Source organism: Hyperolius riggenbachi, chromosome 9 (genome assembly GCF_040937935.1).
Source record: "Hyperolius riggenbachi isolate aHypRig1 chromosome 9, aHypRig1.pri, whole genome shotgun sequence".
NCBI lineage: Eukaryota > Metazoa > Chordata > Amphibia > Anura > Hyperoliidae > Hyperolius > Hyperolius riggenbachi.
The window spans coordinates 95,825,828-95,843,322 of record NC_090654.1 but is presented as its reverse complement, the minus strand read 5'-3'; the positions used below and the strand labels follow the sequence as shown (position 1 = coordinate 95,843,322).

General features: G+C 42.4%; 1 protein-coding gene across 1 annotated transcript in view; it reads left to right on the top strand.

The window, feature by feature from the left end:
• PLEKHO1 (pleckstrin homology domain containing O1) overlaps window positions 1-16,880 on the top strand; it is a 99,193-nt gene extending 82,313 nt beyond the window's left edge. Inside the window, exons 5-6 of the mRNA XM_068253229.1 lie at window positions 4,605-4,706; window positions 6,389-16,880. Coding sequence (XP_068109330.1) covers window positions 4,605-4,706; window positions 6,389-7,087 — 801 coding nt within the window. The 3' untranslated portion in view covers window positions 7,088-16,880. The remainder of the gene's footprint in view (window positions 1-4,604; window positions 4,707-6,388) is intronic.
• Window positions 16,881-17,495: the final 615 nt, after the last annotated feature.

The window sequence follows — 17,495 nt, the reverse complement described above, 5'->3', positions numbered from 1 at the left end:
AAAGGGACTCACCTCCTCTTTTTTGTCCCTCGATGAATTCACCAGCGAGTCCCTCACCATATCTCCTACTTCATTCTGAACATGCCCTAACCATTCCCTATTATATCCCTTCTCAATGAATCTAGTTTTCAATATCTCTGATTGCAACCTGTAATCTTCCAGATTCGAGCAGTTTCGTCTAACGCGCATAAATTGTCCTTTAGGGACCCCTCTGAGCCAATTCGGATGGTGGCAACTAGAGGTCTCAATATAGCCATTCCTATCCGTAGGCTTAAAGAAGCACCTAGTAACAAATCCATCATCCTCCCTACTAATCTCCAAATCCAGAAAATGGATACTTACCTTGCTTGACTCAGCTGTCAATTTGATATTAGATCTTAATCCATTGATTTCCTCAAGGAAGATATTAAACCCCTCCTCATCCCCTCCCCATAGGATGAGGAGGTCATCTATAAATCTTCTCCACAATATGATCTTGTCTCCCCCCAATTCAATGGCTTCCTCCTCCCACCTTGCCATATATAAGTTTGCCAGGGACGGGGCAAACCCCGCCCCCATGGCGCATCCAAAAATCTGTCTAAAAAAATCCCCCTTATGCCAAAAGTAATTTTTCTTTAGGGCAAAATCTAAAAGTTCCAATATAAAATTGATCTGCCCTGTAGGCAATTCTGTATCTGTTGAAAGGTAAAACCTAGCTGCCTCCACCCCCCCTTCATGGGGAATGTTGGTATAAAGCGAGCTAACATCAGCAGTGGCTAGCAATACATCACCCCCCACTGTTAGAGTATCCAAAATTTGCAGCACGTGTTTGGTGTCCTTAAGGACTCGTGGGAGTCTTGAAACCAATGGTTGGAGATAATGGTCCACATACTGCCCCAACCTATGAATGATTGAACCTACACCACTCAATATTGGGCGGCCCGGGGGCTCCTCAAGGGACTTATGTATCTTTGGTAATTGATAAATAACTGGCACCCTGGGGACCGAGGGCACCAAAAAATCGCACTCTCGTTTCTCCAGGAAGCCAGATACCATGCCCTCATCCAACAACAAGGACAGTTCCCTTTTGTATTGCATTGTAGGGTTATAAGAAAGTTTTTCATATGTACTCTCATCATATACCAACTTATCAAGCTCCTTAAAGTATTGTGCCTTAGTTAGTACCACAGTCCCTCCCCCCTTGTCCGCAGACCTCACAACCAAATTCTTTTCTTCCAGTAAATTAGTAATTGATTCCTGATAGTTATCAAATTTCTGTGGTCTAATCTTTTTCAAATCAGCCAATACGCGATCTTTAAATATCTCTACAGTATTTCGATTTGATATATCTTGTGGATTGAACGTTGATGCATTCCTGAACTTTGATAATACTCCAACATTGTTGGCCCTACTATTTGGGCCTTCCTTCTGCAAAAAATATTTCTTAATATTGAGTTTCCTCGCATATTTATGTACATCTATAAAAGAGTTAAATTTATTCAAATTTTGCTTAGGGGCAAACTTCAATCCATGATCCAACATTTTTAACTCATTCCTGCTCAATTCTACTCCACTTAAATTAAAAATACCTTTACCTACCACTGCTTTCTTTTTTTGTTCCCGCCTCCCGCTTCTGCAACCCCTTCTGCTCCCCTTTTTCTTGGACTTGGATACTGTCCCCCTGTGTATTCCCCTCCCCTCTACTCTTCCCTCCAGAATTTCGGTCGTGGGGCTAAAAAATGGGCTTGTTCATAATCTGTCTCTGCTAATGGCTGAAAACGGTTAAAAGTCTGTAGGGGGGGTTGTTGTTGATACATATCATTTCTTCTAGTATTCCAATGAGGGGATCCCCTCTGCCCACTATTATAGCCTAGGTTTGCATTACCAAAATGGGGATTCCCATTCCTTCTATGGTCGCCCGGTCCCTTCGGTCTAGGTGGATTATCCCCCCTATTATGCTGGCCTGATGGAGGTGGACCCTGAGGTGGACCCTGAGGATTTCCCACATCTATGTGAGGGTTTTCTGGAGTCCCCTGTTCCATACATACCTGATTGGAAGTTTCTTTTTCTCTTTTCTCCTTTAATCTTTTTTCAACTATGGGTTGCCATTTATAAGCTATTTTACGTTTATGGGCATCTAGATCCCTTGCAAACTTTTTTTGTTTATCCAGAATAAGATTCTTTTCAGTTATTGCTAACTGCTCCTGTATCTTTTTAGTCCTCAATTTATATTGCTCTGAATCCTTATGGGGCTCCAATTTTTCTTTCAATTGTCCTATTTCCTGTCCCAATCTATCCAGCCTTCCCGTTTTTCTTTTTATTAGTAACTCCATAAGACCCAAACCGCTTTTAGTAAAATACTCCTCACATTCTTTATTGTTCTCTTCAGAATCTTCCCCATCATTAGGTGTGACATCCCATCGAATACGTTTAGGCACTATTCCTTCCTTATGATATTTTTTCAAGGTTGCTATATCCCACCAAGTCTGCTGTTCCCTACCTAAGACAGTATGTAAGGATCTAAAATCACTTTCCATATCACCTCCTACAGAAGCAAAAGGTGTTAAAACAAAGGAAGTTGTATCTACAGTAAATGGAAAAACATTTAAAATACGTAATTTCATTAATTGCTCAAGTACATATGTTGTATATCTTGTGTGGTGTGAATGCGGCCTACAGTATGTGGGCCGCACCACTCGAATGCTTAAGGAACGCATTGGCGAACATATTAATAATATCAGGAAAGGATTTGAATTGCACAGTTTATCCCTGCATTTTAAAAATGTACACGGCTCAGATCCTAGAAATATGTATTTTTGCGGTGTAGAGAAGTTAAAACCATCTTGGAGGGGTTGTAATAAAGTGAGGGAGGTATCTAAAAAAGAGACAAAATGGATCTATGATCTGGAATCTGCCGTTCCGAACGGTATGAATATAGATCTTGATATTAATGCTTTTATATGTAACAACTAATTAGCATAATAGGTATCGAGTATATTTGGTTTTATTGCATTTGAATTCTTATGAACCTGTTTTTTGCAATTTTATTATATTTTTTACTATTTTTATTATTCTTTTATAGGCATTTGTAAGAATATATTTATGAAAATTGATCAGTTACGATGTAGTAGTGTGTATGGGAGAGGGAGGATAGGATTGGGATAGTACTGTTAGATAGGGGTGCAATTGTATAGAGTAGGAGACAAATGTGAGGGGCCGCTTTGTGGAAAACTGCGGAGGATTCCGTATTGAAATATACGTAGGTTTTAAGTTTGGTCCAATGAGGTAAAGGTGAGAGGGGACTTTGTTCTCTTATCAGTAGCCGGTCTACGCTGTACTACGAGCCCCTGATGAGTCACTTGTGACGAAATGCATAGGGCGGAGCAGTAGTACAGGAGACCGGAAGTGGACGCTGGAGACACGAGTGCAGCTCTGAACGGGCGAGGAGGAATCTGATGCGGTATCCGCAGAGCAGTCACCCGGGGACTAGCGCTGTCAAATATTACATGCCTGATTTACTCTTACGCTTGTGAGTGCACAACTTTTTATCTTTTAAAATAAATATACAGTTTTACACTATATTGGTGTGCTTTGAGTTGCAGTAACAGTGGAAATCTCGCCATTTGACTGGAATAAGGAGTTTTCTGGTGTGTACCCCAATGTGTGATCAATCCCGCCCCCGGAGATTTGGGAGGAAAGCTGGGGTGAGTGCGGGCACATAGGGGGTTGTGTCTTGGCACAGGTGATTGAAAGGTGACCCTTATAACAACACACGGTGGTAACATCTTGGTGAGGGAGTGACCGGATGTAAAGCAGTATTATGCTATGAGCCTTTCTTTATTCTTTACATGTTGAGATGATTGTCCTGAACTAAGGAGCCGGTTATTCTGGACTACAGCTGAATCTGAGGAACCTGTCTGAGGACTTTTCGGTTACTAGGTTGGGACTGTATACTCCTATGTTTTTGAGACAGAGGGCGCGTACATTATCTTTCAATACACCAGATGTATGCTCAGTCTAGCAAATGATCAATATTTCCCTGATCAAGAAACGACCAGAGAATATGAAACCCTTTCATGCTTTGCTCTATAGGCCTGTGAGGGACTCATTTTCAAGACCCGCATCCGACCCGCAACCCGCTTTCAGGTGAATGTGGTACCCGCTCCCGACCCACAGGCCTCCAGACTCACAATGCGACACGCATTTTCCATTTTATTATAAAATATACATTGGTAGTCTCATTGGAAGGCTGTTAAGTAGGTGAATCCTATTTTTATACACAAACTCGCTATCCGCAACCTGACCCGCAACCCAATTAGAATCAAAACGGGTACCCGAACCCGACCCGCATTTCGGGTAACCCGTGGGTACCCGACCTGATGCAGACCTCTACATTGCACCATTCAATTTTCATCAGATTTCCAATCAGAAGGCTGCTACCCCTTTGTATCACTCGATGTAGTGCCAAGATATGCAGCTGTCGATTGCTAGCCCCTCCTGCCCATGTTTGATTTTTTTTTTTTTTTTCATCGAATCAAAGTATGATCTGTCTTACAGCTTTGTTCTTCCATAGTTGATAGTTCATCCTTTCAGGATAACTAACATGTTTCTGTTGTCTGCTATAGGTGACTGTGGAGGAAGAAAGCTATCTGGCCCATCCCACCAGGGATCGGGCAAAAATACAGCATTCTAGGCGCCCGCCCACAAGAGGACACCTCATGGCTGTGGTACGTATTCCTGATGGCAAAACACCCCTAAATATAAATAATTTTAAATGGGGTCCTCTACTTAAATTAAACTATCCCAAAAGGAATCTTTGCCCTTAAACTGACACATTAGTGAAGTTTTAACTGCTAGTAGGTGTTTGTCCTAAGTCCCAACATTCAGAACTGATAGTGTTTGTAGAGGAAGTACCTTATCTGCTGCCTGGGGTTGTTACTAATAACAGATTCTTTTAAAGCTGGCACTTATCAAAGGTGCTGTTCAGAACATAGGAATAAAAAAAAAGAAAAGCAACATTTTATCAGCGGGGAGAGAATCTGTTTCTTGAACTCAGGCAGTTCAACAAATATCCTTGTTGGTGGCACGAAACTTCTTGGACAGCAGGATGCACTGAAGGAGTTGCTGGAATGCTGTGCATTGCATTGTGGGAGAGAATAGGGCCAGATTGCTACTAAACATCCCTCCCATTATTCCCTTTAGAGCATACATGTCAAACTCCGGCCTGCAGGCCAAATTTGGCCCTCAGACCCATTAAATTTGGCTCTCATGTGTTTTCCCCACTTTGTTTGGCCCACTCTAGACCACCAGGGAAGCTATATTGGAGGTGAAGCCCTAGAACACCAGGGAAGCCATATCGGCAGGTAGGGGGAAAGCACCAAAACTGTATAGGGGAGGGTGGGAGTCTCTAGACCCCAGGGAACTGTATAGGGGAGGGAGGACCACTAGACCCCAGAGAACTTTATAAGGGAGGAAGGTGGTCAGTAGACATTGAGGATGGCCTGCGACTAGGTCCCAGTGTACAATTTCCGCCCGCGACTAGATCTCAGTGTACAATTTCCGCCCACTTTGTATTTGAGTTTGACACCACTGTTTTAGAGGGATGTGTGGCCATGACTTGTGGAGCTCTCATTAGACTCTAGGAATCATGGCTGCTGGAAGAGGGGGACCAAAAAAATAAAAGTGCCAGTTGCTGCTAGTATTTTTTAAGCAGTTCTGGTGTGAATTAGCTCTTAAGCAAAGCACTGGAAATCCTGGAACCTCTGCTACAACAGCAGGTGCAAACAAGGTCATACAAGCTTGTTGTGAACTCTGACCTGTGTTCTGACCTCTGACCCAGCTGTCAGGTCAGCTGTAAACACAGACAGCTGAAATGCAGCCCTAGGGCACTGAATATTGACGCAGTCTTCACACTGTGAAAGGAAAACTATGTATGATGTCACAGCTTGACAGAGGCCCCCTGTTTGTCAATATTTACATGTCATCATCACAGTTCCATGAAGGAGAAATTTGCCAGGGTGAGTTCTACATAGAACCCAACTATAACTTTTCTAGTGGAAAAGTGATAGAACCTCCAACCACATTTTCACTACTGTCCATCTTCCTGCTAAGGCATTTCCCTCCACTTCCTTTTCTCATTGATATGAGCTGTCATAAAACAAACAAACAAAAAGACACCTTATTAGTACACTTCTTTAAAATGTTTGTATTAGGAGTTTAATACCAATTTAAGTCAATTTATTTCTCCAGTGGAACCTCTGGTTGATACAGAAATTGGATATGACTCAGGTTACCATGAATCATGTATAATTAGAATATTCATTTGGTTAGAGTTGGCCTTTATATGTCTTAGGTATGTTAAAAATGAAACCATTTCACAGAACTAATTAGATACATTCATTTCATGTAGGCATCTACCTCAACGTCCGATGGTATGCTGACGCTGGACCTCATCCAAGAAGAAGATGCTTCTCCAGAAGAGCAAGTCAGCTGTGAGAAAAGCTTTAGGGTTGATCTGGACAAGTCAGTAGCGCAACTAGCTTCAACCCGCCGCAGATCAGACTCTGAAAACTTCAAGTCTTTGGAAAAAGGGAAATCTGACAACCTACAAGCTAAAGAGCAAGTACCTTGGGAGAAATGGGGTATTCATCGTGACTCATTTGGAAAGAGCACAACATACACACCTCAGGTCCCTAAAAGGTTGTCCTATTCTGAGAAGAACAAATGTGCCTCCATGGAGGAGATTCTGTCTCGCTCAGACTCTTCTGGCCACAGGCCGACACCGAAAAAGGCACCGGAGACAGAGAAACTGTCCAGGATACAGGAACTAATTACGCAGAAGATTGATAAAACTCAGGAACTTCTCACCGAGGTGAAAGAATGTGGGGAGGGGAAAAAAAAAGGAAAGGAATCTTCTGGGAAGGTGGACTCTGAAAATGCCCTTCAAGAGGCTGAGAGGCTTTTAGGGGAGGCCTCTTCCAACTGGAGACAGGCCAGGAAGGTCCTGCAGGAAATTAAGGAGCTGAAGGACCTGTACAAACAAGCGGACCTCCAGTCCACAGACCCTAAACAGAAACTGAGCAGTCATTACAGAAAAAGTCTAATGTGAGGGGTATAGGTGTGTTAAACTTCCTCTTTTTCCCAAAAAAGGAATGTTTCCTGCTTCTGGCTTCACCATGCAAGGCCCAAGGACTACGGCAAGCCGAGAAGCCTGGAAAGGAGTGGAGAGGAAAAGGGCTTTCTCTGGCAGGTTCCCATGGCTTTGCACTTTTCTTAACCCTCCTCGGAGGTGGCTATACATGATATAGGATGCAGCAGGCTGTTGATATATGCAGGTAGCCCCCTTGACGAGCTTGGGAGCTTGTAACCTTTGCTTTGCAGCCTGCGCATTCTGAATCCTTAGGCCCCGAGGTGCTGACAGCGAGCAATGTCGAGGAGGCTACGGGCATCTGGGGCCAGGCATGTAATAAAACTGTCTAGTCTTGTAGAATGTCCTATCCAATACAAATTCACCCATTTCAAGTTTTTGGTTTACATCTGCTTATTTTTCAGACCTTTTTATATCGTTGACACCTAAACAGTCAATAGAAGTCAATGTCTTACCATATTTTGATTCAATCAAGCTGTAGCATAAAACAGTACTGAGTACGACTATGCACTTTTCTACACAGGTTCATGTATTCCATCATTCAAACTAAGTACTGGGTTGCCGCAAATAAACCAACAGGGCGGCGCTAGTTGCAGTCATCTAGCATCATTTTGAAGGCTAAGTCCACCCAAACTGTCGTTTTGCTTATTTCTGCATATTGTTGGGATGAATTACTCACTGACTTCTTACATCTGTCATAGACTTCCATAGCAAGACCCTTCTGCTGCAGTTTCTTCTCTTCATTAGTCATAATCAGGGCTGTGAAGTAATTTTGGGTACATGGTGTCGGAGATTTCATAAACTGAGGAGTCGGATGATTTTTGTACTGACTCCACAGTCCTGGTCATGATCAACCCAAGAAATGGAATCTCTCTCTCTCTCTCGCACTCTCTCTCTTTCTGCTACTGCAGGCTTTGTGATATAGAATGTAGATGTCAGAAGCCATGGTAGATAGGTCTTCCTGGAGGATCAGGGGCAGTGATTTGAAGTCTCCACAAGAGACGTAGAAGTCTAGTGAGTAGATTCACCCTTCAAATGTGGGATGCTTTTATATGAATGTGCTTTATTCACACAGCAAAAGCTGTCACATTTTGAGTTCTTTATGAGGATGTAACCTGCCAGTTCACTGGTAAAGAGTTGCGTTGTTTGCAAAGTGTTGCGTCATTTGCTACCTATGATTTGTTGGACGCAATCACAAAATGACTCCCTGCTGTGTGATCTGTGGACATGTGAGTACACTTTAAATGACGACATGTACTCTGTCTCATTATGTAATGCAGAAAATGTTGTTTGCTAAACAGTGATGACAACAAATGTAATGAGGTGGTTACTGAGGATGTTCCTTAAAGTGACACTGAAGAAAAAGAAAAAAAAAAACTTATGATGAATTGTATGTGTGTAGTACAGAAATTCATAGAACATTAGTAGCAAAGAAAAGTGTAATATTTTTATTTTCAGTTATATAGCTATTATCTAATATTTGCAGTTTACAAACTACAATCTGTATTTTAACTTATGAAACAGCGGAGCTAATGACCCTTTGAACTTTCCTGCAGTAAAACCTTAACAAACCAGAAACTGTAAGAGACAGGTTGAGATACGTGCTTCAGAAAACAGCACTGTAGCCGACCCAAGTTGGGACGAGAGCTTAGAGAAGCTCTTTTGCATAAATAACAACTGAAGTTTCTTAACTCTTCCTGTACTAGAAACAATGTGAGACTCATATCTGCTACTAATGTTCTATTCCTTAGCTGTACTGCACATACAATTCATTATATCATACGTTTTATTTTCACTTCAGATTCCCTTTTAACTACCTCCTCGACCTTCCTGAAAGAGAGGTCAAGCTTTATAAGTAGTATTTTTTGCTCTTGTTGCATGGAAAGACTGCATAACCTCAGTATTGGAACACTGCTTATTGCATGGGAGATCTGTAGGCACATGGAATTCCTGGTCTACCCTAGCACTCTATTCACAACTCTAGACCATCCTCCAAAGCAAGCAGCAAATCAATCTAAATGTTGATCACTGATCTTAATGGCTCTTTTAAAGGAGTACTTTTCTAATCCTCTCCTGTACCTAACTGGCCACACAATTGAACCTCATTGTTAAGAAAATAAAAACTGGAACCTTTTTCTATAGAATAAAAAAGTACTTGAACAAGGCAAGGCTCTGTTACACAAGCAATACTCTCACCAATATATCACTAGACAGGAATGGCAATGCTGTTCCACTAATGACCACTAGCTGTCAGAGCGCTTTGGTCAATGAGATGCTAATAATTACAGATTGTATGCAACTTGGGATAGGGACAAAAAAAAATTGTCAAAAAGTAAATTTGATTGGTCCAATTCCAAGTTGCATACAAATTGTGTTAACCCTTTTCTCCTCCATCTCTACTGTTGGACATAGTCTGACAGGGAGAACAATGGCTGCCACTAAAGGTACCCTTGCTGTATCTAGTCCGGCACGGTGCCAGCCCCTTAAAAAGTGTTGGACAAAAGGCAGACACTTCGATCAGCGGCAGCCCCACATTGCGTCATGAATTCAAAATATTATGTGGGTGCATTTGGCCTGCCGCTGCCCGATCTAGTTAGGCACAGTGTCAGGCTACACAATCTCCAGCACAGCGCTGAGCTGGATCATCTACAAGGCAAACCTAGGTGGTTGCCTAGGGCCTGGAGAAGGTCCGGGGGCCTCATGAATGCTAGTCTCCACCAACTCCTACTTAAAAAAAACAGGTAACAGTCAGCAGTGGGCAAATGCTGCTATCTTGCCTAGGGGCCCACTACATCTTAATCCTTTTCTACTACAGCAAATGAGCTGGCACCAGCCCCGCCACTCCCCTGATGAATGGGCGGAAAGCCTCCCCAGCACCCACTGCAGCAGATCACCCATGTCCCCCCTGCACAGCAATATAAAAGTAAGTGAGTGGTCTGAAAATGGGATTGAAAAGGGTTAAATCTGCATACAAGCCAGAATTATTTGCATCTCGATGACTATTTCTAAATATCAGTGTCTCAGCTAGTGATAAAGAAACACACCTCTGACCTGTAGGGAATGACTGATGGCGGCAGGCACTTGCTAGAGATGTACCAGAGGCAAGGGAGGCCTTCATGCTGGGCATACACGGAGTCACCTTCTCCTTATCAATCGAGCAGCTGATGACCTACCTGTAAAACTGACTGTGCAGTTTTCTGGTCTTCTGCTGTGTTTAGTACATTATTTCCAGAGCACAGGTACAATTTGAAAAACTGCATCCCCAGAATGCCTTTGGACCTACACTACGTTGTAGGAAGCGTAATTGTTACAATTTCTCTCATAAGTATGACTCATAAGGTATGTGCTATGAGGTACAGGGTAATAGGGACACCGGGGTTGCCATGTTTCACATACACAGGCTTCCCTCTACTGTGATGTTGTTCCTTGTTCTGCTATCCATTATTGTGATTGACAGACAGCACAGGACAGACACTAAATTAGGGTTTTAAGAGTCAGGAAAGCAAAATATTTAATTATCCTATTTAACAACTCACTATATCTATACTGCATTGAGATTGCTTACTATATACTATAGCTGAGTTTCTTATTTTAAAATCGGCAGCCAGTGTTGTCGATAAGTCCTCTGTGGCATTTCTGAAGATGACAAACATCCACTTCTGTTTTCTGAGGTGAAGGTCTTGCTCCTCCCTTTACAATGTCCCCAGAGGCGTATCCGCTCGATCATGTGACTGTTAGGGATTAAGTCAAGTCAGCAGGTTTAACCATCAGGTTTTCTTTGAATCATTTGTTTGTATGAATACATAACTGCATATTTTTTCTTATTTTGGAAGTGAATGTCAGCGGTCCACACTGGGGAAATAAAATAAAATGGCTAATAAATGCTGTTTATTAAGCCGATTATTATCCAACCCTGTTATAGAAATCTTGTCTGAAAGGTGGAGTTACCCTTTAAAGCAGACCTGAGCTCCGACTTCCTCTCTGCTACACAAGATGCGCCGCAGCATAATAACCTTCAAAGAGAAACTTTTCTTTGTTACAGCTGATACAAATCCTGCAATAAATCTGCAGTGTGTCTACTTCCTGTTTTCATGGAAGCAGACATAGGGTTAACATCCTGTGTTTACAAATTAACAGCTCTTCCATGGCAGAGGAGATTCTTGAGCACAGCTTGAAGAGATCACATTACACGGGTGATTAGTCACAGATGAGAGGTAATTAGACAGGCTAAACTCTCTAAATACATACAGGGTGCATTTCTCTTTTTTTTCCATCTGTCATGGGCAATAGTTCAGGTCCACTTTGACTAGTTGTGTACAACCACTGTTGTGTTTATCGCTGACAGATTTGTCTTCCAGTTCATTTAGTGCTGTGATTTTTCTTTTATTGTTGATGTCAGTTTTGATCTAAATTTGAGCACGGGCTCATTCAGGATTCAGGGCTGTGTTTGGCATGTTACCCCAGCGGCCCTCTCATTCTGCTCAGATGCGATCACAGCTTACTGAGGGCCGCTTCCGGCTCACTAGCTGTCTTTAAAGGCCTATAAATGATGGTCAAGTCTGAACCAGACTCCGAACAAAGGATGACTTTGATATATATTGAATCAAAAATGTGATATTCACTCAAGGACATAACACCGCTCTTCAGCCAAGAAGCAGCCTTTCTCGAGCACGATTTAAATCCGCATCTGCATTGCGTAAGCTTTTGGCTTGTCAGGAACAGCGCTGGAAATATTAAACTTTATGCCCCATAATTCCCAAGCAGAGGGTGGCAAAGGATTGTGGGAAAGTACAAAGCTGCTGCAGAGCCTGAGATTAGATTAGGTCAGACTTATGAGCGCTGTACATGATAGACTGTTACCAGCATCCTGTCAGAACAGTAATACAGGCTCTGCCGTTGCTGATCTGCTATTGCCTAGCTGTATGTGCCAGGGCTGTCTTTCTTGTGTACTCTTTACTACTTAAACGGGAACTGAAGAGAGCTATATGGAGGCTGTCATGTTTATTTCCTTTTAATCAATACCAGTTGCCCGGCAGCCCTGCTGGTCTATTTCTCTGCAGTAGTATCTGAATAAAACCAGAAACAAGCATGCAGCTAGTCTTGTCAGATCAGACTTTAAAGTCTGAACCACTGAAACACCTGATCTGCTGTATGCTTGTTCAGGGGCTATGGTTAATAGTATTAGAGGCAGAGGATCAGCAGGGCTGCCAGGTAACTGGTATTGCTTAAAAGGAAATAAACAGGACAGCCTCCATATACCTCTCTCTTCAGTTCCCCTTTAAAGGAAACCCTCAGGTGAAACTAAACGGATGCGATAAACTATGGTATCATTCCATATACCTCCTCATCCTAAAAAAATGACTTTTTAGATATCCCAGTTTTATTCTATGTTTAAAGGACAACTGAAGTGAGAAGTATGTGGAGGCTGCCATATTTTTTTTTAAACAATACCAGTTGCCTGGCAGCCCTCCTGATCTATTTGGCTGTAGTAGTATCTGAATAACACCAGAAACAAGCATGCAGATAATCTTGACAGAACTGACAATGTCAAAAACATCAGATCTACAAATGTTTGTTCATGGTCTATGGCTGAAAGTTTTAGTAGCAGAGGATCAGCAGGACAGTCAGACAACTGTTATTGCTTAATTATGGCAGCCTCCATATCCCTTGAACTTCAGTAGTCCTTTAAGGCTGGTTTCACAGTGGGACGTTACAGGCGCACGTTAGAGCAGCCTGTAACGCAGCCCACCGCACAGTAATGAAAAATCAATGGGGCTGTTCACAGTGCGGACGTTGCGTTACATTGTAACGCTGCGTCACAAGACAACGTACTGCATGCAGTACTTTGGACGCGGCTGAGCCGCGTTAGACGGCTTGCACATGCTCAGTAATGTGGGGGAGGAGCGGAGAGCGGCCAGGCACATGGCTAATTAATATTCACTGCACGTTATGACGTGCAGTGTTTACTTCCTGGAGCAGCCGCTCTGTGCGGCGATTGGCCGGCGGGACCACGTGATGCCGCATGCGCACAAGAGTGCGCATCACGGCATCACTGACGCCAGAGTGAGCTGCACAACGCGGCTCACTCTGACGTCCAGATCCAGCACCACCAGGCGTTCCGTTAAAGGGACGTTATGCGACCTTAACGCCCCCTCTAACGCAACGTCCTGGTGTGAAATTAGCCTAAATCTACTAAGACTCTGAAATTTTAATGTTTCATTGTCTCCGCTCAATGATTCAGTCTTTTAAGTATGCCAGAGATAAAATCTATGACCCATTGAGCTTTTTCATCTATCCCCTGCTCTCAGAAGCTTTTCACTTTCAGGAAAATGCTTTATGGCTGTAATTCCTTATCAGTGATAATTATGCCATAGTCCAACTTAGTCCCTGTTCGAAACTGTCTTTTGCATACCTAAATGCTAATTCTTTAAGGTAGAGAAAGGGGAAAAAAAGGAAGACAGCCTAGTTATTTGTATGCTTGGTACTGTACATACACATGTGTATCTCATCATGTCACATCATCTCAGTGTTACTTTAATAGTACAGTCCACTGAACAATTGACTGTACAATCGATCAGATCAGGTACTATTAATGGTGCAGATGAATGATCTATCAATCCAAATTTCGGAATGATTATTTTAATCTAATCGAATTGCTTATCATTTCCCTCCTCCGTTGGTGGGCCCAAACTATCGATTCCAAAATATTGCAACATTCGAAACAAACAATCAATCGTTCAGCAAATGGAGTCCTTAATGGGCACCTTTATTGAGTCTTGGGGAAGGTTCACACTGATTATTGTGGAAAAAACATTACATTTTTTTGGGATGTATGTATGTAAATGTGAAATGCATTTGTATGCGAAAAATCACGATGTGGATTCTGCATGAATGCCATTAAAGCTTAAATTTACCTGAAAAAAAAAAATCATCTAATTAGCCTTCGAATTCAGTAGATTCGAAGAGAAAAAAAGCACAGTACCTGGCACCAAAATGCAGCAGGGCAGACACACCGGGCATAGGACCAAGGAGCGTGCACATCCACAAATTAGTTGTATCTTTCCACCCCCACTGCTGTGTACCTGCTACTTCCCCCACCGGAATAAAGGAATTTTAAGAAGCGGTGCCCCTTCTTTTGCCTTCAATTTTATTAGCCTTCGAATTCCATGCACTTTTTTGAGCAAAGTGCGATTTTTCTTGAATCCTGTTGTCTTGCTTTGAAACCCGAATCGCCTGCAAAAATAAACCTGCTGTCTGAATGTTTAACACAGAACATGCGCACGCAATTGGAAATACAACGCAATGCCTTTGAAATACATTACATTTGTGTCAAATGCGCTTATACAAATCTGCACGCAAATTTTAGTGTGAACCCTGCCTTAACATATATGTAAAGTTCCCAGCTCTTTCTACCTCTGCTCCCCTTCAGCTAAATCTTGTCAGATTTGGGCTAGATCACATGAATAGCTGAGCAGCTCAGTACAGCCACCCTGCAGTGGTCAGTCTGCCTCCATTTGAAGGACGCCTTGATGAGGTATGATTGTTATGGCACTGTGTTAAAGGGGAACTTCAGCCTAAACAAACATACTGTCATTAAGTTACATTCGCTATGTTAATTCAAATAGATAGGTAGTATAAACTCTTACCCACCCTGTTTTTTAAAAGAACAGGCAGATGTTTGTGATTTCATGGGGCAGCCATCTTTTTGGTTGAAAAGAGGTGACGGGGAGCATGAGACACAGTTGCAACTGTCCTGTGTCCTGATTACCCCTCCCAGCTGAACGCGCTAGACTTCAAATCTCAAATTCAAAATTTAATAAAACAAATTTGCTCCAAAACAGCAGAAGGAGAACAACATCATCAGAAATCCTGTCATGCTTTGCACAGAATCAGGGGGAAAATACCCGGGCAGATTTCTTTGATAGGGCGGAGCTTAGCTTCTGTGCAGCTAAAAATGAGGCTTGGGTAAGAAAAACAAAGTTCTGATGTTGTGAAACTGTTAAAGAAACACCAAGCCTTTTCATTGCTGCTGAGTAGATTTTTAGCCTGGAGGTTCACCTTAAGTGCTATGATGCCTCCAAGCGCCAAGAAGTGGAGCGGATGACAGGTTGTGCATCCAGGAAATCTTGGAGCTTGGCAAATACAATATGCAAGCAGGGTTCTTCTCAGTACATATTCACAAACACAAAGAGAGGTATCTTGCGCTCCTGTTCCTGGGTGACCAATCAGAGATGTACTCCTCTTATGATGTCATGCACTGCAACGCTCCGTAGTATTGTAACTTGGCAATACAATCAGAGAGAAATGGAGCGCGCCATAGCGCATTAATCGTAAAAGGTGGTTTATTGAAACTTAAAAGTTATACTCACAAACATAATTTGTGTATTCGCTTGTCAGCGGACAGCCAACCGCTTATCTCAACAGGGGAGGATACCGCACTGTCTTCTCAGTACATCTCTTTAATGTCTTATACAGCGGGACGTGCTTGCAGGCTGCAGGTCTTCTCAGAAAGCTGTCCGTGCCCCGCCCACTTGCAGTATGAACAGTGCGATGATGCCACCTAGTAACGGGCCACACGTTGGCACCGTCAGCTGTTCTGCCTCAGGTTATGTGAACAAATTCTGAAACTATTTTTAACTGCAAAGGCCTTGTTAGTAACAAACAGGGAACATCTGGATATTCTGCTTACTAAGCTATTGGATGGCATATTTAGATCTGTGCCTCAGCTTGGGTTTAAGGACTGGATTGCTAATATTGAGCTAAATGGAAACGCCTGTATATATTGTCACAGGGAAAGCTGCAGTGTACCTGTCACCTACAGTGCTATTTTAAGAACTGGACCCTTATTTGTACTATGCCTCTGTGGTCCTTATAAGCAAGACCTGATTTATACACAGATCTCCTGGGCTGTGCCCCTGGGCAACACCTCTCCACTGTGCATTTTGTGTGTCTGCACATCCAGGTTAATTTGCCCTTCTTTCTTAAAATGTTGTGGTAATTCCTTGTTCTGGGCAATCTAGTCTAGCATGACTTGGATGACGATGTTCCCTACTTCACTTCAGGAAGTTGGTAGAAACTAGCAAACCTGTGGTTAAAGCAGATTTTAACATCCTTTCTGCTCTAAAAGATAAGCAACAGCATATAAACCTTTAAAGAAAAACATTTCTTAGTTACAGCTTATACAAATACTGCAATAAATCTGCAATGTGTCTACTTTCTGCTTTCATGGAAGCAGACAGGGTTAACATCCTGTATTTACAAATTAGCTGCTCTGCCGAGGACTGCCAAGATTTCTGAGCTGAGACGGCTGAGAGATCATATTACACCTGTGATTAGTCACAGATTAGGAGGCATTAAACTCTTGAAATATAAAGCGGGTGCATCTCTCTGTTTTCCTTCTGTCCTGTGCAAGAGTTCAGGTTCACTTTACCCTCACTGACTGGGCTTTTCTGGGAGGAGGAGAGTTAAGCTATATGTGTCTGCACAGATTTAACTGGACTATAGATAAAGTATGAAAAACTACCTGTGGTTAGGAAACTGTATACTTCCATCCCCAGGGCACCGCCCTCTGGTTTCTCTGTTGCTTATCCAAGAACCCTTCCTCTTCCATGCTGATGTCAACCTCAGGAGAACAGTCTTCAGAGCAACTTCCTGGTGCCACACAAGTAATTGGGAAGCTTACTTGTCAATCAAAGCAGCTTCTATGGTTACTTTCATAGTGCAGGCTCCTGGAAGGGGCGGGACACATCTTGGAGGTGACAACTTCCCAGGGGGAAAAAAACTGGAGGAGAGTTCTGGCCAATGAAGAGGACAACTTGGGACCAGTGTCCATTGGGGAAATAAGTGTTTTTCCCTCAGGATTGCTGTAAACTCTGACTGTATACAGGGTTCTACTATCATTCCTTACTGGAAAACTGGACTTATACAAATGGAGAATAATACTGGTGGCAGCATTATTCTGCATTTATCTTCTACCAAATCACTAGCAGTGTGCTGAAGGGATTTTCCCAAATGTTCTCACTCATGCTGACCACATACAGATCATTTGTCTCAGGCCTGACTTTAATAGTCAACCTTATTTAGGAATTTCTGTACCTCGCGGTTTCTACATGGTTTCAGCTCATTCCAAGTTATAATCCAAATTGTGTTTATATTAAGAAAAATATTTCTGATAAAACAAGGCAATTCATTATTTTTAATGGTTAATATAGCCTTGTTGTCTTCCGTGATGCTGTACAAAATCAGTAACAAAAATGGGTGCATAATACAGAGTTGGTATGCACTATAAATGAACAGAAAAATTATCGGGAGAGTATAAGCTTTTTGAACATGTAAGAATCTGTCAGGTTTCCAGTGAGTAATAATAAAG